Source organism: Hylobates moloch, unplaced genomic scaffold, assembly GCF_009828535.3.
Source record: "Hylobates moloch isolate HMO894 unplaced genomic scaffold, HMol_V3 SCAFFOLD_7, whole genome shotgun sequence".
Taxonomy (NCBI): domain Eukaryota; kingdom Metazoa; phylum Chordata; class Mammalia; order Primates; family Hylobatidae; genus Hylobates; species Hylobates moloch.
The window spans coordinates 36312533-36330170 of record NW_026652282.1 but is presented as its reverse complement, the minus strand read 5'-3'; the positions used below and the strand labels follow the sequence as shown (position 1 = coordinate 36330170).

The 17638-nt window shown below is 46.9% G+C and overlaps 1 protein-coding gene and 1 pseudogene across 2 annotated transcripts; one reads left to right on the top strand and one right to left on the bottom strand.

Moving 5' to 3' along the window:
• Nucleotides 1–1572: 1572 nt before the first annotated feature.
• On the bottom strand, nt 1573–3328 carry LOC116811265 (putative E3 ubiquitin-protein ligase makorin-4). Of its 2 annotated transcripts, XM_032756326.2 has the most exons (2): nt 3184–3328; nt 1573–3093 (listed from the first exon to the last, which is right to left on the bottom strand). In XM_032756326.2, the coding sequence occupies exons 1-2, from the start codon at nt 3326–3328 to the stop codon at nt 1796–1798; spliced, it is 1443 nt and encodes a 480-aa protein (XP_032612217.1). In that variant the 3' UTR covers nt 1573–1795. The 2 variants fall into 2 exon arrangements, with proteins under 2 accessions (XP_032612217.1, XP_032612216.1); XM_032756325.2 differs by having other exon boundaries at nt 1573–3328.
• Nucleotides 3329–3370: 42 nt separating this feature from the next.
• LOC116811035 (TNFAIP3-interacting protein 2-like) lies at nt 3371–10242 on the top strand (annotated as a pseudogene).
• The last annotated feature ends 7396 nt before the right edge of the window (nt 10243–17638 follow it).

The following is a 17638-nucleotide window of genomic DNA, read 5'->3' as shown; positions in this document are numbered from 1 at the left end:
CTGGCCAACGTGGCGAAACCCGACAACAAAATGCCCCAAATGAGGACAAAGGTTTTTCAGAAAGTGCCTATACTGGAAAGGCTAGATCATAAAACATTAAATACAATTGTGTATCCAAGACCCAGTTTGGGTTAATATATGGGATAACCAGGTAGTTTTAACCTCTATGGCTAACTCCATTTCTCTATTTATATAAACAGAGCTAGTACTGCTATATTGACAACTACCAATATACTGCTTTGTCCTGTAAGATCTAACAGCCACACAAGACTTAAACCACTAAACCAAGGTTTTCTTTTTTTTTTTTTTTTTTTTTTTTTGAGAGTCTCCCTCTGTAGCCCAGGCTGGAGTGCAGTGGCGCAATCTCAGTTCACTGCAAGCTCTGCCTCCCAGGTTCACACCATTCTCCCACCTCAGTCTCCCGAGTAGCTGGGACTACAGGCGCCTGCCACCACACCTGGCTAATTTTTTGTATTTTTAGTAGAGACAGGGTTTCACCATTCGCAGGATGGTCTCGATCTCCTGACCTTGTGATACGCCCGCCTCAGCCTCCCAAAGTGCTGGGATTACAGGCGTGAGCCACCGCGCCCGGCCTTAAACCAAGGTTTTCTACCAAAGCCAAGAATACTGCATCTATGCAGGTTTGAGAAGCTTATCACACACCCACACTCGCACACACCATGTCACCCCGTGGAGGTCAACTTCCAACTCTGCATTGATGTTATGCCTCTATATCTTTTATATGTATTCTTTCTCAATTTTCCTATCATGCAAAACAGTAGAAATCTGAACACATTCACACTTGGTTCTGGGTACCCAGTAGTACTACTTGTATGCAATTAAACGAGAGACCAAAACTACGGAACAAGTGCATGTGGTAGGGATTACAGGGGTAGGGAACAGATATAAAAACACAGATGTGCAGATTTAACCAGAAACCTCAAGCATCCACGTCCCATGTCTGGAGCAGAAGGCTACTGGCCAGCTTAGGTCCCTTCACCCATCACTCCTATTATTGGACCCCCAAGCAGGGCCACTGTTTTTACTTTTGAACCTGGGGTCCTCAAAATTAGTGTGTGAAAAGTCCATAAACACAATCTGGTTGAAAACAGATGATGCAACACACCTAAACTAACCGTCCAACAGTTAAATTCGTGTTACAAAAAAACTAACTTTAAGGCCAGGCACAGTGGCTTATGCCTGTTACAAAAAACTAACTTTAAAGCCAGGCGCGGTGGCTCATGCCTGTCACAAAAAACTAACTTTAAGGCTGGGCACGGTGGCTGACACCTGTAATCCCAGCACTTTGGAAGGTAGTGGCAGGTGGATCACCTGAGGTCAGGAGTTCGAGACCAGCCTGGCCCACATGGTGAAACCCCGTTTCTACTAAAAATGAGAAAAATTTAGCTGGGCATTGTAGCGTGCACCTGTAGTCCCAGCAACTTGGGAGGCTGAGACAGGAGAATGGCTTGAACCCGGAAGGCGGAGGTTGCAGTGAGCCAAGATTGCACCACTGCACTCCAGCCTGGGTGACAGAGTGGGACTCTGTCTCAAAAAAACAAAAAACAAAAAAAACCTTTAACGTTTATTTTTGTAAATTTTTTCAACAGGGAAAACAACACACTCCTTGGGGGAAAGGTGAGGGGTTGAGAAGACAGGCCCTGGGTACATATTCTTACCACAGCACCCGGAGTTGTTAGGCCTGCCTAGGAGAGAACATAGGCACTGCCACACCACCACAGGGGACAGCTGCTGTCTGGGGTCAGCAGACCAGCTCACACACCACGCAAGGTTTCTATAGATCTGAGACACAAAATTCTTCATCACAAAACAAGTCCCACCCATCTTCAGAGTCTGTCAGTTCGTCGTCCCCACCTGCAGCCGAAAGCATAAGCAACATCTCGCCCAGCTCAAAGGTGACAGCCTGTTCTTCATCGTCAAAGGGGTTGCTGTTCGCTCCTTCCTCAAAGAATTCCCAGAAGTGGTTCCTTCGTTGGCCTGGGTTTCTGCTTGATGTTCCCACTTGCTGTCTCTGTGGCTCCTCTCTACGGCCATCAGGGTACATATGCTTGTAAAAACAGTTCTCTCCAAATGGGCAGCTCCCACGTCCTTCATCAAAATACCTGCATGCCTTGTCGCTCATTGCCTCCTTGTATTTCTGAATGAGTTTCTGCTTCTCTTCTTTCTCCTCCACCCAGTACTCACTTGGAATGACAAAGTTAGACGTGATTCGGCATTGTGGGCAGGACTTGACGATCCTGCTCTCAAATTCCTTAGCACTCCTCCACTTGCGAATGCACTTGAGACAGAAGGTGTGGTTGCAGTTGGAGAGGATCCCGAAGCGGTGCTCGCTGGGGTTGGCTTTCTCATACACCACCTCCATGCAGATCCCACACACCTTGTCCTTGCTGCGCTGCACAGCAAATGAGAACTCCATGTCTTTCTCATGGGCTTCAATGCACGATTGTATATGCTGTGATCTCTGGGCAGCATCCATCGGATGCAGGACCTGCAGCCCACACATGTCACATAAATCTCCGTGGAGATACACACAGTTCTCCCCATATCGGCACTGTCCCACTGCAGCATAGGGGCACAGCTGCTTCTTTGTTTCCACGGCGGTTTGCTCTTCCTCTGATTCTTCCATGGTCACTGAGCCCTGCAGGGGTGCTTCAGTGCAGGAAGGCACAGTACGGCCACAGTAGGGTTGCCCAGGAACAAACTCAATGGCATTCACCCAGTCCTCTGAACCTGCTCCTACAGTTGCAAAGTTTGAATTTCTTGACTCAGCTTCGTTTGTATTCATTTCAACAAGTGGTCCAACTATTGATGAGAGACTTGAGGAAGCAGCAAGGGATGACTTTGTAGTTAGCTCTGTAGCAGTTGCTTCTTCCTGTTTCAATGGCTTGCTATGTTCACATCTGCAGTGGTCTCCATAAATACAGTACCCTCGCTGAAAATACTTGCACACTACACCACACAGACGGTCAGAGAGGTCATGCGAGTAGCGACAGTTATCTTCTTCCTTACAAATCCCATACTTAAAATACCTACAAGTGACCTGTTTAGTCCAGCTGTCGCCGCTGCCATCGCAAGCGTCGCTGCCGCCGCAAGCGCCGCTGCCGTCACACACGCCACTGTCGCCCCTGCCGCCACTACCGCTGCTACCGTCGCTGCCGTTGCTGCCGCCGACCCCTCCGCCCGCCCTCGGGGACGGGGCGGTGACTGTGGGGATCGGAGTCGTGGAGACCGTTGCCGCCGTCTCCGCCGCTGCCGCTCCTGCTCCAGATGTTGTGGCTGTTGTTCCGGGAGCTGCAGCCTCCGCCATTACTGCTTATCCCACGCTCCAAAGGCCCCAGAACGCCCCGGAATGCCCAGGAACTTCCGGGATCACAGAGGTCCAAAGGCCCCGGAACTTCCGGGATCACATAGTTCCGGTCCGGCTGTGAGGAGAAGATGGCGATGACAGGCGAGGGGAGGGGAAGGAGACTGAGGCACCCGCTCGGTCCCTGCCAGCTCCACCTCTTTTTGTTTAAGAGAGTTTTTTCTCCTTCTGCATGTATCCTTTGTTGGGAGACAGTTCTTCATAGGTCTTGTGTGCTTGCACATCTTGCAAGTAAGGCACTGTACTGTCCTTTGTTCTGGACTATCTTTTCAAGGATATTTGTATAGAGTGCATCCTTGAAAGACAGAGGTAGTGTCTCCCTCCAAAGAAAAGGGCAAGCATGCTTACTGTCTTTAACATAGTAAAGATAATGTTTACATCTGAAGCAAAGGGAAGGCATACTTACTGTCCACTATAATAAAAATAGTCTCCCTCTGGAGTGAAGGGCAGGAATGATTACTGCCCATTATAAAAGGTTCAGATTCCCTAAGCCCAGGGTTTCTCTCCTATAATGCAATCCACTGCAGGTGCAGGTGTTACCTGGTCCTCTTTAGAGTTGCCCTGTGAGAATGCGTTGAGCAGGCTTACAGATTTGGCTGGTAAGAGGACAACAAACACTGATTAGATTCAGACAGTTTATTACTTACATAGAAAAAGAAACGGCCAGGCGCGGTGGCTCACGCTTGTAATCCCAGCACTTTGGGAGGCCGAGGCAGGCGGATCACGAGGTCAGGAGATCGAGACCACGGTGAAACCCCGTCTCTACTAAAAATACAAAAAATTAGCTGGGCGTGGTGGCGGGCGCCTGTAGTCCCAGCTACTCAGAGAGGCTGAGGCAGGAGAATGGGGTGAACCCAGAAGGCGGAGCTTGCAGTTAGCCGAGATCGCGCCACTGCACTCCAGCCTGGGCGACAGAGTGAGACTCCCTCTCAAAAAAAAAAAAAAAAAAAAGGAAAAGAAAAAGAAACAACAGCATGGTGTCAGCTCCCTGCATTCCTTGTCCCACAATAAGGCACCCAAACAAAAGAGGCCAAATGACAAGAAACATGAGTGTTGGGGCACCCTGTTGCTGAGGAGTCATTTCATTTTTCTTTCTTTCTTTCTTTCTTTTTTTGTATTTTTTTGAGACAATCTCGCTCTGTTGCCCAGGCTGCAGTGCAGTGGGGCATGATCTTGGCTCACTGTAACCTCCACCTCCCGGGTTCAAGTGATTCTTCTGCCTCAGCTTCCCGAGTAGCTGGGATTACAGGCACACATCACCACGCCAAGCTAATTTTTGTATTTTTAGTAGAGACAGGGTTTCACTGTCTGGAACTCCTGACCTCAAGTGATCCGCCCGCTGCGGCCTCCCAAATTGCTGGGATTATAGGCGTGAGCCACCGCGCCAGAGGAGCCATTTCTATACTGCCGCTAAGTAGTTTTATAGCCTGCAGCTTAGCCTCCCTAAGGGAGAGGGGACAAGCTGGAAAGTCCCACACCTCATTGGAACCAAGAGGCGATGAGAAACTCCCTCAAGATAGACAGCCGACGGGGCCCGGGCACCGAAGTTGCCGGCGGCCGTGCGGCCTCCCAGGCAGGCCCACAGTCACGTGCGGGGACCCGGGGTCGGGCAGCCGGGAGGGGGCCCCGCGCGCAGCTGCAGAGCTCTGCGGCCTGTACTACCAGGTCGGGTAGAGGCTGCGGCGCCTGCAGGACCAGCTGGCCGCCCGCGACTCCCTCATCGCGTGCCTCCGCGCCCGGCTGGCCGCGCTGTAGGGGGACACTGCGCCGTCCCTGGTGGACGCGCTGCTGGAGCAGGTGGCGCGCTTCCGGGAGCAGCTGCAGCGGCAGGAGGACGGCACCGCGGAGGCCCAGATGCGCCAGGAAATTGAGAGGCTTACTGAGCAACTAGAAGCGAAAGAGAGGGAGATGCAGCAGCTGCTGAGCCAGCCACAGCACGAGCGAGAGAAGGAAGTCGTCCTGATGCGGAGGAGCATGGCGGAGGGGGAACCCGCCAACCTCGCCAGTGACGTTCTGTGCCGCTCCTTGGCCAATGAGACCCACCAGCTGCGGAGGACGCTGACCTCCACTGCCCACATGTGTCAGCATCTGGCCAAGTGTCTGGATAAATGACAGCATGCACAAAGGAACGTCGGGGAGAGAAGTCCTGAAAGTCAGAACATACAGGTAGGGACATCTCTGTCCAGAGTGTTACTGAGGAAGAAAATCGACTGTTAAAACAGAAGGTGACTCACGTTGAAGACCTCAATGCCAAGTGGCAGCGATACGATGCCAGCAGGGACGAATACATGAGGGGGCTCCATGCACAGCTCAGGGGGCTGCAGACCCCCCATGAGCCCGAGCTGATGAGGAAGGAGATCTCCCGGCTCAACAGATAGTTGGAAGAGAAAGTAAACGACTGTGCAGAAGATCTTCCCCCATGCTTGGGGAGGATCACAGGGCCTTCTGCCACGGCTTGGATCGGCTTGCAGTTGAGCTTTGCTTATATGGCCTATGAGGATATATGCACGGTTTTCAGGGCACCAGCACAGAGGAGTTCCCCTACGTAATCGGGGCTCAAGAAACTGGTGCCAAAATGTTGATATCTGGTGACTGGCCTTTCTACAGTAAAACGCTGTCCATCTCTGAGTGTCATGTTTTCTACCAGATTCCATGAAACTGTGGTGGGCTGACTTGTTAGCTTGTTGAGTAGGACAAAATCTCAGACTTTTTATAGTTCTTGACAGCTTTAGTGAGGAGGGTGGGATACTGACAGAGACATGGCTTTCTAGAAGGAGAAGGATGAGGATATTGTGGGTAAATTTAATGAAATTTGAGGGCCGGGCGTGGTGGCTCACACCTGTAATCCCAGCAATTTGTGAGGCCAAGGCAAGCAGATTGCTTGAGCTCGGGAGTTTGAGACCAGCCTGGGCACGGTGACTCACGCCTGTAATCCCAGCACTTTGGGAGGCTGTGGCGGGTGGATCACGAGGTCAGGAGATCGAGACCATCCTGGCCAACATGGTGAAACCCCGTCTCTACTAAAAATACCAAAAAATTAGCTGGGTATGGTGGCACACGCCTATAATCTTGGCTACTCGGGAGGCTGAGGCAGGAGAATCGCTTGAACCTGGGAGGCAGAGATTGCAGTGAGCGGAGATCACGAGATCACGCCACTGCACTCCAGCCTGGCAACAGACTGAGACTCCATCTCAAAAAAAAAAAAAAGATTTCTGACTCTACTTCCCTCACCTCCTCCTGGTCTACATGCCTTAATAAGGCAATTTGTCTCTACGAAAAATACAAAAATTAGCTGGGTATGGTGACGTGTGCCTGTGGTCCCAGCTACTTGGGAGGCTGAGGTGGGAGAATCACTCCAGCCTGAGAAGTTGAGGCTGCAGTGAGCCAAGAGCGCACCACTGCACTCCAGCCTGGGCAACACAGCAAGACCCTGTTTCAAAAAAGAAAAGAAAAGAAAAGAAATTTGAAGAAAGTTGCTGAAATATGTTGATCAAATTATCTGCTCAACTAGGCCATAAATAGTTCTTTGCTTTATTGCCTGTTCATGATGGGGATTGAAGAGGTGGATGCAGGCTGAGTACCAGGAAGCAGGTTCAAAGACCCCTGCTCAAATGGTGCCCTGGTTCTTGCTAACTCTCCTGCAGGTGTAGAACTTCCTGAACAATTTGGAGTTAGCCTCAGGTTTGCCCCACTGTAACAACTAGTACTAGGTATTGTCTGGTGCACATAAAAGATTCTGCCCTCTTTTAGACAACAATTGCAGAGATGTGTGGAAGGAGGGAAATTCATGACCACTATGGGCAGAAACCAGGCACATCTTTAGGAGTTTGGCTGGTTCACTTGGGAGATGAGGAAGTGGGGCTAGTAATGCTTGTCAAGGAAGAATGGCAACATAAACTGGGTCTTATGGCTCAGCCCCTCCTGTGGTCCATCGTGTCTGCCTTAGATCCACTAGGAGGGAAGAGTGGAAGGTCTTAGAGGTTTTTATTTTTTTGCAATAGATCCTGGCTGCAATAAGGGAGCTGTGGGCCTTTCAGGGAGATTTCCCTGAGACAGACAAACTCCTATGGGAAACTGTAGATGAGGCATTGAGTAGTATTCAGGCTCTCACTGCCTTGAATTTGGGTTTACAATGCTGGCAAAGGTGACCCACTGGAGAATGAGAAGCTGACCCAATCAAACCTAGGTAGATGCTGCTGCCCTGGAAAACTTCCCTTGTGTTGAAACCAGGTGAGAACATAAGAGATGTTATCTTGGTGAAGGGGCAGCAGAGGCCCTGAATTAAAGTGGAATTCTCAAAGAAGGTTGCTGCTGTGCAAGCCTGGGTCAAGTCACCTAGGGGTCACAAACCCAATAGCTTCAGCTAGAAAACATGCAGCTATGACTGAGTGAAGGGGTCTCCAAAGCTGAAATTGATAGTGTCAACCATCAGGATCTCTACTCAGTCAGTGTAAAGTGTGAGTAGGAAAAAACACTGAAAATTTTTTTGGTTGCACCATAAGCTTCTGCCACACTCCCTAAATGCAAAGTTTTTTATTTAATAGCTTAGAGCCACTCTCTCCCTCCATGTCCCTGATCCCTCCCCACCCCCTCTACCCCAAACTCAGCTAGTTTAAAAAGAAAGATTATTAGAGGTGGGGCCAAGATTTTCCTGACCCTAAAGAAAATTGAAAACTATATCTACTCATCCAAGGGGAATTTGGGGAAAGTGAGGAATTCAAACTGCTATGGCTCTGTTGAACACAGGTGCTCAAGTCACTATCCTACCCAGACATGGGGAAGGCAAAAGCCCTCAGATCCAGCTAATGGTGCTTAGGCAGGGTTCACAGTGAAGAAGGAAATCTAACTTGTGGGTAGGGTCCATTGGGCCAATTCAATGTACTGTGATTGTTACTTCTGCATCTGAATGTACAGTAGGAATTGATGTATTGTATCCCCATCCCATAAGTACCAGGGTTGGGTGAGGGGAGATTTTCAGGATTCAGAAGAGTGGCATATAGAGAAATGTTTATGGAAGGTAAACATTGCTTCTCAGCCCACCTCTCTGTCTCCTCCCTGATGGTCCAACAGAAGCTAAAGAACCCCAGGAAGAGAAAGGGAAATCATAGCCTTGATTAAGGACTTTAAGGCATCAGAGGTGGAAAATAAGGCATTATCTCAATATAATAACCCTGTATGGCCAGTGAAGCAGGTGGTGAAGGCTTAGAGTAGATTATTGCTGACTGATCTGTTTTTGCTTTCATAGCCATGGCTGTTCCAGATATTGCAACTGCAAATTAATCCATTACACAGGCTGATAACACCTGGTTTGCTGTCTTAGACTTTTACCAGCACCTTCTCCCTGACACTTGAGGATCAATATCAGTTCGCATTCATGTAGCAAGGCCTCCAATATACGTTTATAGGCATTCCCCTAGGGGTACCTAAGTTCTCCTGCCATTTGTCACCAGTGGGTGGGTCAGGATTTAGCATGAGTTCTTCTACCTTTTGATGTCTGAAGCTTTCACTATACAGATGGTGACTTGTTGGCTTACCAAGCAAAATTTCTTGGAACTATGTGGATGGATTTATAACACTCAATCCCTGTGGTGGTCATGGAAAAACTGCTATCTCTTTGGTCCCCTAAATCAAAAAGGAAGTCCAGTACCTTACTGGACTCTTAGAGTATTAGAAACAGTATGTGCCCCACTCAGTCATGCTACTTGATCTTTATATCAGTGAACCTGCCAAATCAGCATCCTTTGAGTGGGGCTTAAACCAATAAATTGTGTTTGAAGCTGTCCTGCAAGCTGTGGCATGCTGTCTACCTTTAGGGTGCTATAAACTTAATGATCATGGGAGATGATTTTGCTGATTGAAGTCTCTGACAAAGGGAGGCAGCTTCCACCCAGAAATACCGCTTGGGGTTTGGGACTAGTCGTCTCCCTGATATGGTTACTAGAAACAACCCTTTTGAAAACCAGCTATTAGCTTGCTACGGCTCGTGTCAAAACTGAACACCTGCCTCATGGAGGCCTTGTGACTCTCCAGCCTTATATTCCCATTTTGGGGTGGGTTAACTCAAACTCAGTGACTAACAGATCGGAATGGGCCCAATAAGCTTCCCTTGTCAAAAGGAAATGTATTCAAGAAAGCAGCTGACCTGGTCCAAGCAGCATCTTGACTTAGATGAAAAAGTAACAGTTATCCCCATTCAATTATCCCTCATTTGGTTGCCTGAAGCAAAACCACTGACTCCATGGGACCGTTGATTCACAGAAGTTTCTAATGCCTGGGCCTGGTTCACTGATGGTTCAACTAAACTGAAACCCAATAGTGTCTACTGGAATGCTGCAGCTATTCGACCTCACCACCAGCTATGCAGAAGCAAAAATGAATGTGGCTCCACTTAATGGGCAGAAAACAAGGCCATTCTCATAGCTCCAACCAATACTTCCTTTGATGAACTTTGTTATGGTTTTACTGACTTCTTGACTATTGCCGATGGCCTATTTGTTTGGTTTGCCACATGGAAAGTGATAGCTTGACAGTTTAAAGACATCTTTCTCTGGGGCCATGTACTGTGGAAACAAATCATGGCTGGCTGATCAAACCATCTGGGTCACTCATGTAGATGCCCATGGAAAGGCCTGTTCTCTGATGAGACCAAGCAAGCTGCTAATCAAACCTGCACTGCCCAGATTACCACCATTGCTGCCTGGATTAGACATGGCAAGACAGCCACCCTCATAAACTGGGCACAAAATGAAGGACTTTATGTTTCTGATGCCGAGGCTATCGTGGCATACCAGACTTGGGACTCCTCTCTCATAGCGAAGGAGCCCACATTGCACAGGGCGCTGCTCCTGCAAGATTGACCGCACCACATTGGACCTTTGATCCCCTCTTGGGCCTATCAGCAGGGCCTCACTGCTGTTGACACTTTTTCAGGTTACTATGTTGCTTTTCCAGTCTGATCAGCAGAGTCCAAACAAATCACTGTGACCCTTGAAACTAATCTACGTCATGTGATCAGCTTCCCAGACCATTTGCAGGCTGACAATAATGCCCCTTTTATTGCAAAAGCCACACACAATGGGCTGATTGTCAAGGTATTCAATGGACCTTCCATGCTCCCTACCATCCAAAGGCATCTGGTATTGTGGAATCTGACCAACCTCCTCCAAAATCTACTTTAAAAGATTTCTGGTCGGGCACGGTGACTCACGCCTGTAATCCCAGCACTTTGGGAGGCTGTGGCGGGTGGATCACGAGGTCAGGAGATCGAGACCATCCTGGCCAACATGGTGAAACCCCGTCTCTACTAAAAATACCAAAAAATTAGCTGGGTATGGTGGCACACGCCTATAATCTTGGCTACTCGGGAGGCTGAGGCAGGAGAATCGCTTGAACCTGGGAGGCAGAGATTGCAGTGAGTGGAGGTCACAAGATCACGCCACTGCACTCCAGCCTGGCAACAGACTGAGACTCCATCTCAAAAAAAAAAAAAAAGGATTTCTGACTCTACTTCCCTCACCTCCTCCTGGTCTACATGCCTTAATAAGGCAATTTGTCATTGAACGCAGTTGTCCCCAGAAAAAAAAAAAACTGTCCCTTCTCAGCTATTGCCTAAGTAATGATCAGGACAAAGGGGTGGGGTTTATAGAGATCTATTTTGAAAATTCAATACTTTTGTAATCATTTCTAGGCATGCTGCTTCTTTCGTTCCCTTAAGGGAAACCCAAGCCAGCCTGGTTGGTTTACTCTCTGTATGGCAGCTCAGCTCAAAATGGACCTAAAGTATTGAAACTTAATTCTAGTTCAGCCATCTAGATCTCTTGCTGGACTGCCATCATCTAGATCATAAAGGATAATGACCACTTGGCTGAGTACACTGCTCACCGGCCCCTCCACCCTACAATGACCCACATGGGAGGGCCAAAGTGGGGGAACATAATGGGTCTCTATAAGTTTTATTAAAATATCCTTGTCCCGGCCGGGCGCGGTGGCTCACGCTTGTAATCCCAGCACTTTGGGAGGCCGAGGCGGGCGGATCACGAGGTCAGGAGATCGAGACCACGGTGAAATCCCGTCTCTATTAAAAATACAAAAAAATTAGCCGGGCGTGGTGGCGGGTGCCTGTAGTCCCAGCTACTCGGAGAGGCTGAGGCAGGGGAATGGCGTGAACCTGAGAGGCGGAGCTTGCAGTGAGCCGAGATTGCGCCACCGCACTCCAGCCTGGACGACAGAGCGAGACTCCGTCTCAAAATAAAATAAAATAAAATATCCTTGTCCCTCTTGCATCTGACCTTTGTGGACAAAAGGTCTGGATATGAGTAATGGATGATTGGGAAAAGGTGAAGTTATAACTGCTGGAATAGGTCACACCAATTTTATGGAGGTGGAGGGAGAACAACAATGCCAGTGCCTGGGGAGGAAACACCCCAGATGTCAAGGCGAACAGGGGAGGGAGGAACCTTAATGATCTTTGATCTTTTAGAGTCACCCCTGGAGCCTTCCTCTTGAAGGAAAAATTCCCTGGTGTGGCTCTCTATAACTGTTTTGCTTGTACACTTTAAATTAAACTGACTTCTGTGTTTGCTGTCCTCTGCTAGACAGCTTTAACTACAATTTGGTCACCATTGTCCTTTGTCCTACTGAGAAGTCTATCAGAAACAGTGGAAGAGCTGACAAACTTTCACACAAACCATCTGTCAGCATCTTCAGATATCTTCCCCAATCCCATTCTTATAGCTATCTCTCGGTCATTCCATGAGGTGACACATGCCCTCAAGCTGGTAGTGTGGACAAATAGAATAGGCTGGACTGACTGCCCTTCAGTCAAGCTCTCCAAAAATGAGGACTAGACTCAATTATTCAGACAGAACCCAGAACTCTAAGGTGTATCACCTGCACAGAAGGCCACATTGGAGACACTGTTCATCTGTGTTCCCCAACTGATGTAGGTTCTACTTGCAGGAGGAAGGGCAAAAATTGTCTAGCTTATATTGACAAGTATCTTCATCATGTCCCTTGCTGGTGAGTAGAATAATAATTCATCCTTTCAGTGAGGGACCTTTTATGTCTCATCTCTGCATTGCTTCTTGTTTGCTTTTACCCCAGGGCAGCCAAAATATGAATGCAAGTTTGCTAACTTGGTTTCAACTTTCTCTTTGTCCTGTCTCCCCTCACATTTAATTATTTCACCTCAGCTATGCATTTTAAGGGATATTTGTTATATTTATCCAGAATTCCCATATATTTGTAGTTGAAGGTTTTTAAAAATAACTGGCTTGTGGCTGGGTGCGGAGGCTCACACCTGTAATCCCAGCACTTTGGGAGGCTGAGGCGGGCAGATCATCTGAGGTCAGGAGTTTGAGTCCAGCCTGGCCAACGTGGCAAAACCCTGTATCTACTAAAAATGCAAAAATTAGCCGGGTGTTTTGGCACATACCTGTAATCCCAGCTACTTGGGAGGCTGAGGCAGAAGAATCGCTTGAATCTGGGAGGCAGAAGTTGCAGTGAGCCAAGATCCCACCACTACACTCCAGCCTGGGTGACAGAGCAAGACTCTGTCTCAAAACAAAACAAAACAAAACAAAACAAAACAAACCCAAAAATACTGAAAAATAAAAATAAAAATAACTGGCATGAAACAGAATGCCTTCTCTGGTTTACTCCTTTCTTCTTTTCTGCAGAGCTCTAACTCCTAGCTTTTGCCAATTCACAGTTTATGCTTCTTTGTAATCTGAGTTTGTTCTGACCCTTAATGGTCCCAGCAGTAATTCATGGCCTTTCTCTAAACATGTGCTCATCTCCAGCTTCCTTTGCCATCTGTTTCATGTTTTCCGGTTCAGATACCCAAGAGAGGTAATATGATAAAGCCAGTTTGGCTTTTGGGCCAGGCTACATCATAGGTTCCTGGTCTACCTATGGATTGACTGTCACTCATTGGTCAGGTGCCCACCCTGGCCAAGTCTGCTATCACCATGATTGGTGGTAGGGAAGGGGGCACACTAGGTCATATGGAACAAAATAGGAAGCTGTCTCAATAGGAGCTGAAGGTGGGGTAGGTTCCCTTAGAAGGGACTATGGGCAGAGAAGTCAATGGATATATCTAGAGGTTGCTCTGGGCAGAGCAAGTGATTGATACATCAACCTCTTTGGAATCTGCATCTTCTCTTTCTGGAGAGGGAGGGAGCAAGGTACAATAGGTTGGTGAGTGACTAGAAGGTGAAGAAGTATAGACAATCCAGTGTAAACTATTCTAGGAGTCTAAACCTTTTTCCTTTATGACTCCTTAAAAGAAAAAAGCATTTTTAGCCGGGCTCGGTGGCTCACGCTTGTAATCCCAGCACTTTGGGAGGCCGAGGCGGGCGGATCACGAGGTCAGAAGATCGAGACCACGGTGAAACCCCGTCTCTACTAAAAATACAAAAAATTAGCCGGGCATGGTGGCGGGCGCCTGTAGTCCCAGCTACTCAGAGAGGCTGAGGCAGGAGAATGGCGTGAACCCGGGAGGCGGAACTTGCAGTGAGCCAAGATTGCGCCACTGCACTCCAGCCTGGGCGACAGAGCGAGACTCCGTCTCAAAAAAAAGCATTTTTAAACAAACTATTTACTTTTTTACACATTTGGAAGTTTTCTCATATTTTTCCTTATAACTTTAAACAGTTGCTAATTATCTATGTTAGTTATGGTGAAAGACTCCATGTTATAACTAAGAGGTCCCCAACATTTAGTAGTTTAAAGAATAAAGAAGTTAATATAGTCCCAGAATGGGCCTAAGGAGTCTCTTTGAAATGCTTGTTCCCCGGTGCCATAAAGAAATAGCACTTGAACATAAATTTAATTTTCTCAGCAAGGCCATTTTTACTTCTTGCAGAAAAGGTACACTTGCCAGCAGTTTTGCCACGAGAGTACACCAAACATTTATAACCTAATACGTCCACCCTACTGCTGTGTCTGGTTTCCATTGGCTGGAATGGGACCTTACATTCTGTATTTGTCCCGATTGGCTAGCAACTTAGAACTTTTTAAAAGAGGCAAAGGCAGAGGAGAACAAAGGAAGGAGGAAGTAACTTGTGGAATGCTGAGAAAAGTAAAAATACCTTCAAATAAGGAAGAGGAACAGGCTATGACCTAATGCTTGCTTGGACCAGTATAAGCGTGTCAGGGCAAATACTTAGGCTAAAGTGTGGGAGCTAAGAACATAAAGTATACTGATTTTTTTACCACGGCTAGCAGATATTTAAGAATGTTAGCAGAGGTCTTTGAATAAATTTTGCTTCTAAGAGAAGTTACTATTTATTCCTAATTAAATGGGGAGGAAAGTCTTTGAAGAGGAACCTCTACTTTACTTTATACAGAGCCCAATAGGTTCTCCTTGTCCACTGCCTAGACATGGCCAATTTATCAAGACACGGGAATTGCAGGAAAGTTTAATTCATACAGAGCCAGCTGTATGGGAGATTGAAGTTTTGTTAGTACTCAAATCAGTGGAGATTAGTCTTTTTGTTGTTGTTTTTGAGACAGGGACAGGGTCTTACTCTGTCGTCCAGGCTGGAGTGCAGTGGTGCGATCTCAGCTCACAGCAACCTCTACCTCCCAGGCTCAAGCTATCCTCCTGCCTCAGCCTCCTGAATAGCTTGGACTACAGGTGTGCACCACTATGCCCAGCTAGTGTTTGTATTTTTTGCAGAGACAGGGTTTCACCATGTTGCCCAGGCTGGTCTCGAACTCCTGGCCTCAAGAGATCTGCCTGCCTCAGCCTCCCAAAGTGCTGGGATTACAGACATGAGCCACTGCACCTGGCTGAGGATCAGGGTTTTTAAGGACAATTTGGTAGGTAGGGGCCAGTGAGTTGGGAGTGCTGATTGGTTGGGTTGGAGATGAAATCTTAGGGAGTCAAAGCTGTCCCCTTGCGCTGAGTCAGTTCCTGGGTGGGGGCCACAAGATCACATGAGCCAGTTTATCAATCTGGGTAGTGCCAGCTGATCAAGTGCAGGGTCTGCAAAATATCTGAAGCACTGATCTTAGGTTTTACAGTAGTGATGTTATCCCCAGGAGCAATTTAGGGAAGGTCAGAATCTTGTAGCCTCCAGCTGCATGACTTCTAAACCATAATTTCTAATCTTGTGACTAATTTGTTAGTCCTATGAAGGCAGTCTAGTCCCCAGGTAGGAAGGTGGTTTGTTTTGGAAAAGGACTGTTACCATCTTTGTATCAAAGTTAAACTATAAGTTCCGCCCAAAGTTAGATTGGCCTACGCACAGGAATGAACAAGGACAGCTTGGAGGTTAGAAGCAATATGGAGTTGGTTAGGTCAGATCTCTTTTATTGTAATAATTTTCTCAGTTATAATTTTGCAACAGCAGTTTCAATCTCTTATATAATGGTTTCAACTTTCAGACTGGTTCATCCTCAACATGTGGCTTCTAAGATTGCTCTAGTGGTTACTATTCTAGCCAGCAGAAAGAAAGAGCAGAATCCCAGGGCCAGGGAATTTCTCTTAAGCAAGGGAAGCTCAAGTTGCTATATCACTTCCGCTCACATTCCCTTGGAGAAATCTTTGTCACATGACCATGGCTTTACTGCAGCGGAGGCTGGGAATTATAGTTGCAGGCTGGGCAACCACATCTGAGCTACAACTCTATTGTTATGGAAGAAGGGAGACTGGGTTTTAGTGAGTGTGGCTCTCCTCATGGTCCATAGATCTACAAACTTAAAGACTAGTTATTTGTTCCCTCCCTCCCCGATATCCAGTGGTGATGTGGGATAGGATAACCATAAGGAAAGTCCTATTTGGAAAAAGAAGAATTAGAAACACTAGTAGTCATTGGTCCGTAGTGATTGTTAAGCCCACTTAGCAGGAAATGCAAAGATTCCCAGCCCTGACAGTAGATTAAATTCCTTGACCAGATTATCTGACTGTCCTGGATTCTGCTGATGGAAAAAAAAATTGTCTTGACCACCATCCTCTGGGGAGCCTGGCTTTGCTCTCTGGGATGTTCTTCTTTGTCCATTATTCCCCATCATTACATATGAAGAAGGAGTTGAGGAAATAACCTTCTTGGGAGCTGTATTATTTTCACAACTCGGTCCTTGCTGTTCCAAGTTTTCTCAAATATTACCATCCTCTGTGCTATATGGAGTTGGCAGTGCTGAATTAATAATGTTCCACTATTGTCTCTGTGATTTCCCCAGCCATTGGTACTTACTTTGCAAGTTTTGATGCTGACACTTTCTTGATCCTACCGAGAAAATATGAACTGTCACTAATATAAAATTCATGCCTTGCTGTTCTGCGCCTTTTTGCAAATACAGTACATTTTCATTTCAATGCCAAATGATGGTGTAATATTTTTGAAAATATTTTAAATGGCAACTGAACATGTATCGTATCAACAGTACATATAATTTTTTTTTCTTTTTTTTGAGACAGAGTCTCACTCTGTCGCCCAGGCTGGAGTGCAGTGATGCAGTCTTGGCTCACCGCAACCTCTGCCTCCCGGTTTCAAGTGATTCTCCTGCCTCAGCCTCCCGAGTAGCTGGGACTACAAGTTGTGTGCCACCACACCCGGTTAATTTTTGTATTTTTAGAAGAGATGGGGTTTCACCATATGGGCCAGGCTGGTCTCAAACTTCTGACCTCAAGTGATCCACCCGCCTCAGCCTCCCAAAGTGCTGGGATTACAGGTGAGAGCCACTGTGCCCAGCCAACAGTACATATAATTCAACTTAAGTGATGACAATATGACTTGCTGTGGCTAAATCCCTGTATGTTTCAACAAATACATCAGGACAGATGCTTGACGAACAGGGATTGTAATTCACCATCACTTGTAAAATACTCCTGTTTTCTAGAATGTTAAAATGTAAAAAAAGTGTGTCTTAAAGTTGATGAAATATGAAAGTAAGTGTCCATTTAGTTTGCTTCCAGTCACTTTTATATGGCAGGATCCACAATCAAAGTAATTTCCTGGACATAATTCTTAGATCTGCTTTACTCTTTGCTTCCTTATTGTTTCCATGACTCTCATCTCTTATTAAAGGCAGCTAACTTGATGCGATCTGAAGCAATAGACTCTGGGGGGAGGGGTGATTATCATAATCTGATTCTTACCTCAGTGCTGGATCCATTGTTTGTCTTAAGCTTGACGTGGAGGTTTCAATGAGTCTTGAAATATTAGGTTGATGCAAACGTAATTGTGGTTTTGGGCCATGAATTTTAAATCATTATAACTAGGCTCAAACACATTTTTGTTCATCAAA

What these genes read in the sequence shown, in the direction of transcription:
- LOC116811265 (XM_032756325.2), bottom strand. Translation starts at nt 3,328, where the DNA reads ATGGCGGAGGCTGCAGCTCCCGGAACAACAGCCACAACATCTGGAGCA.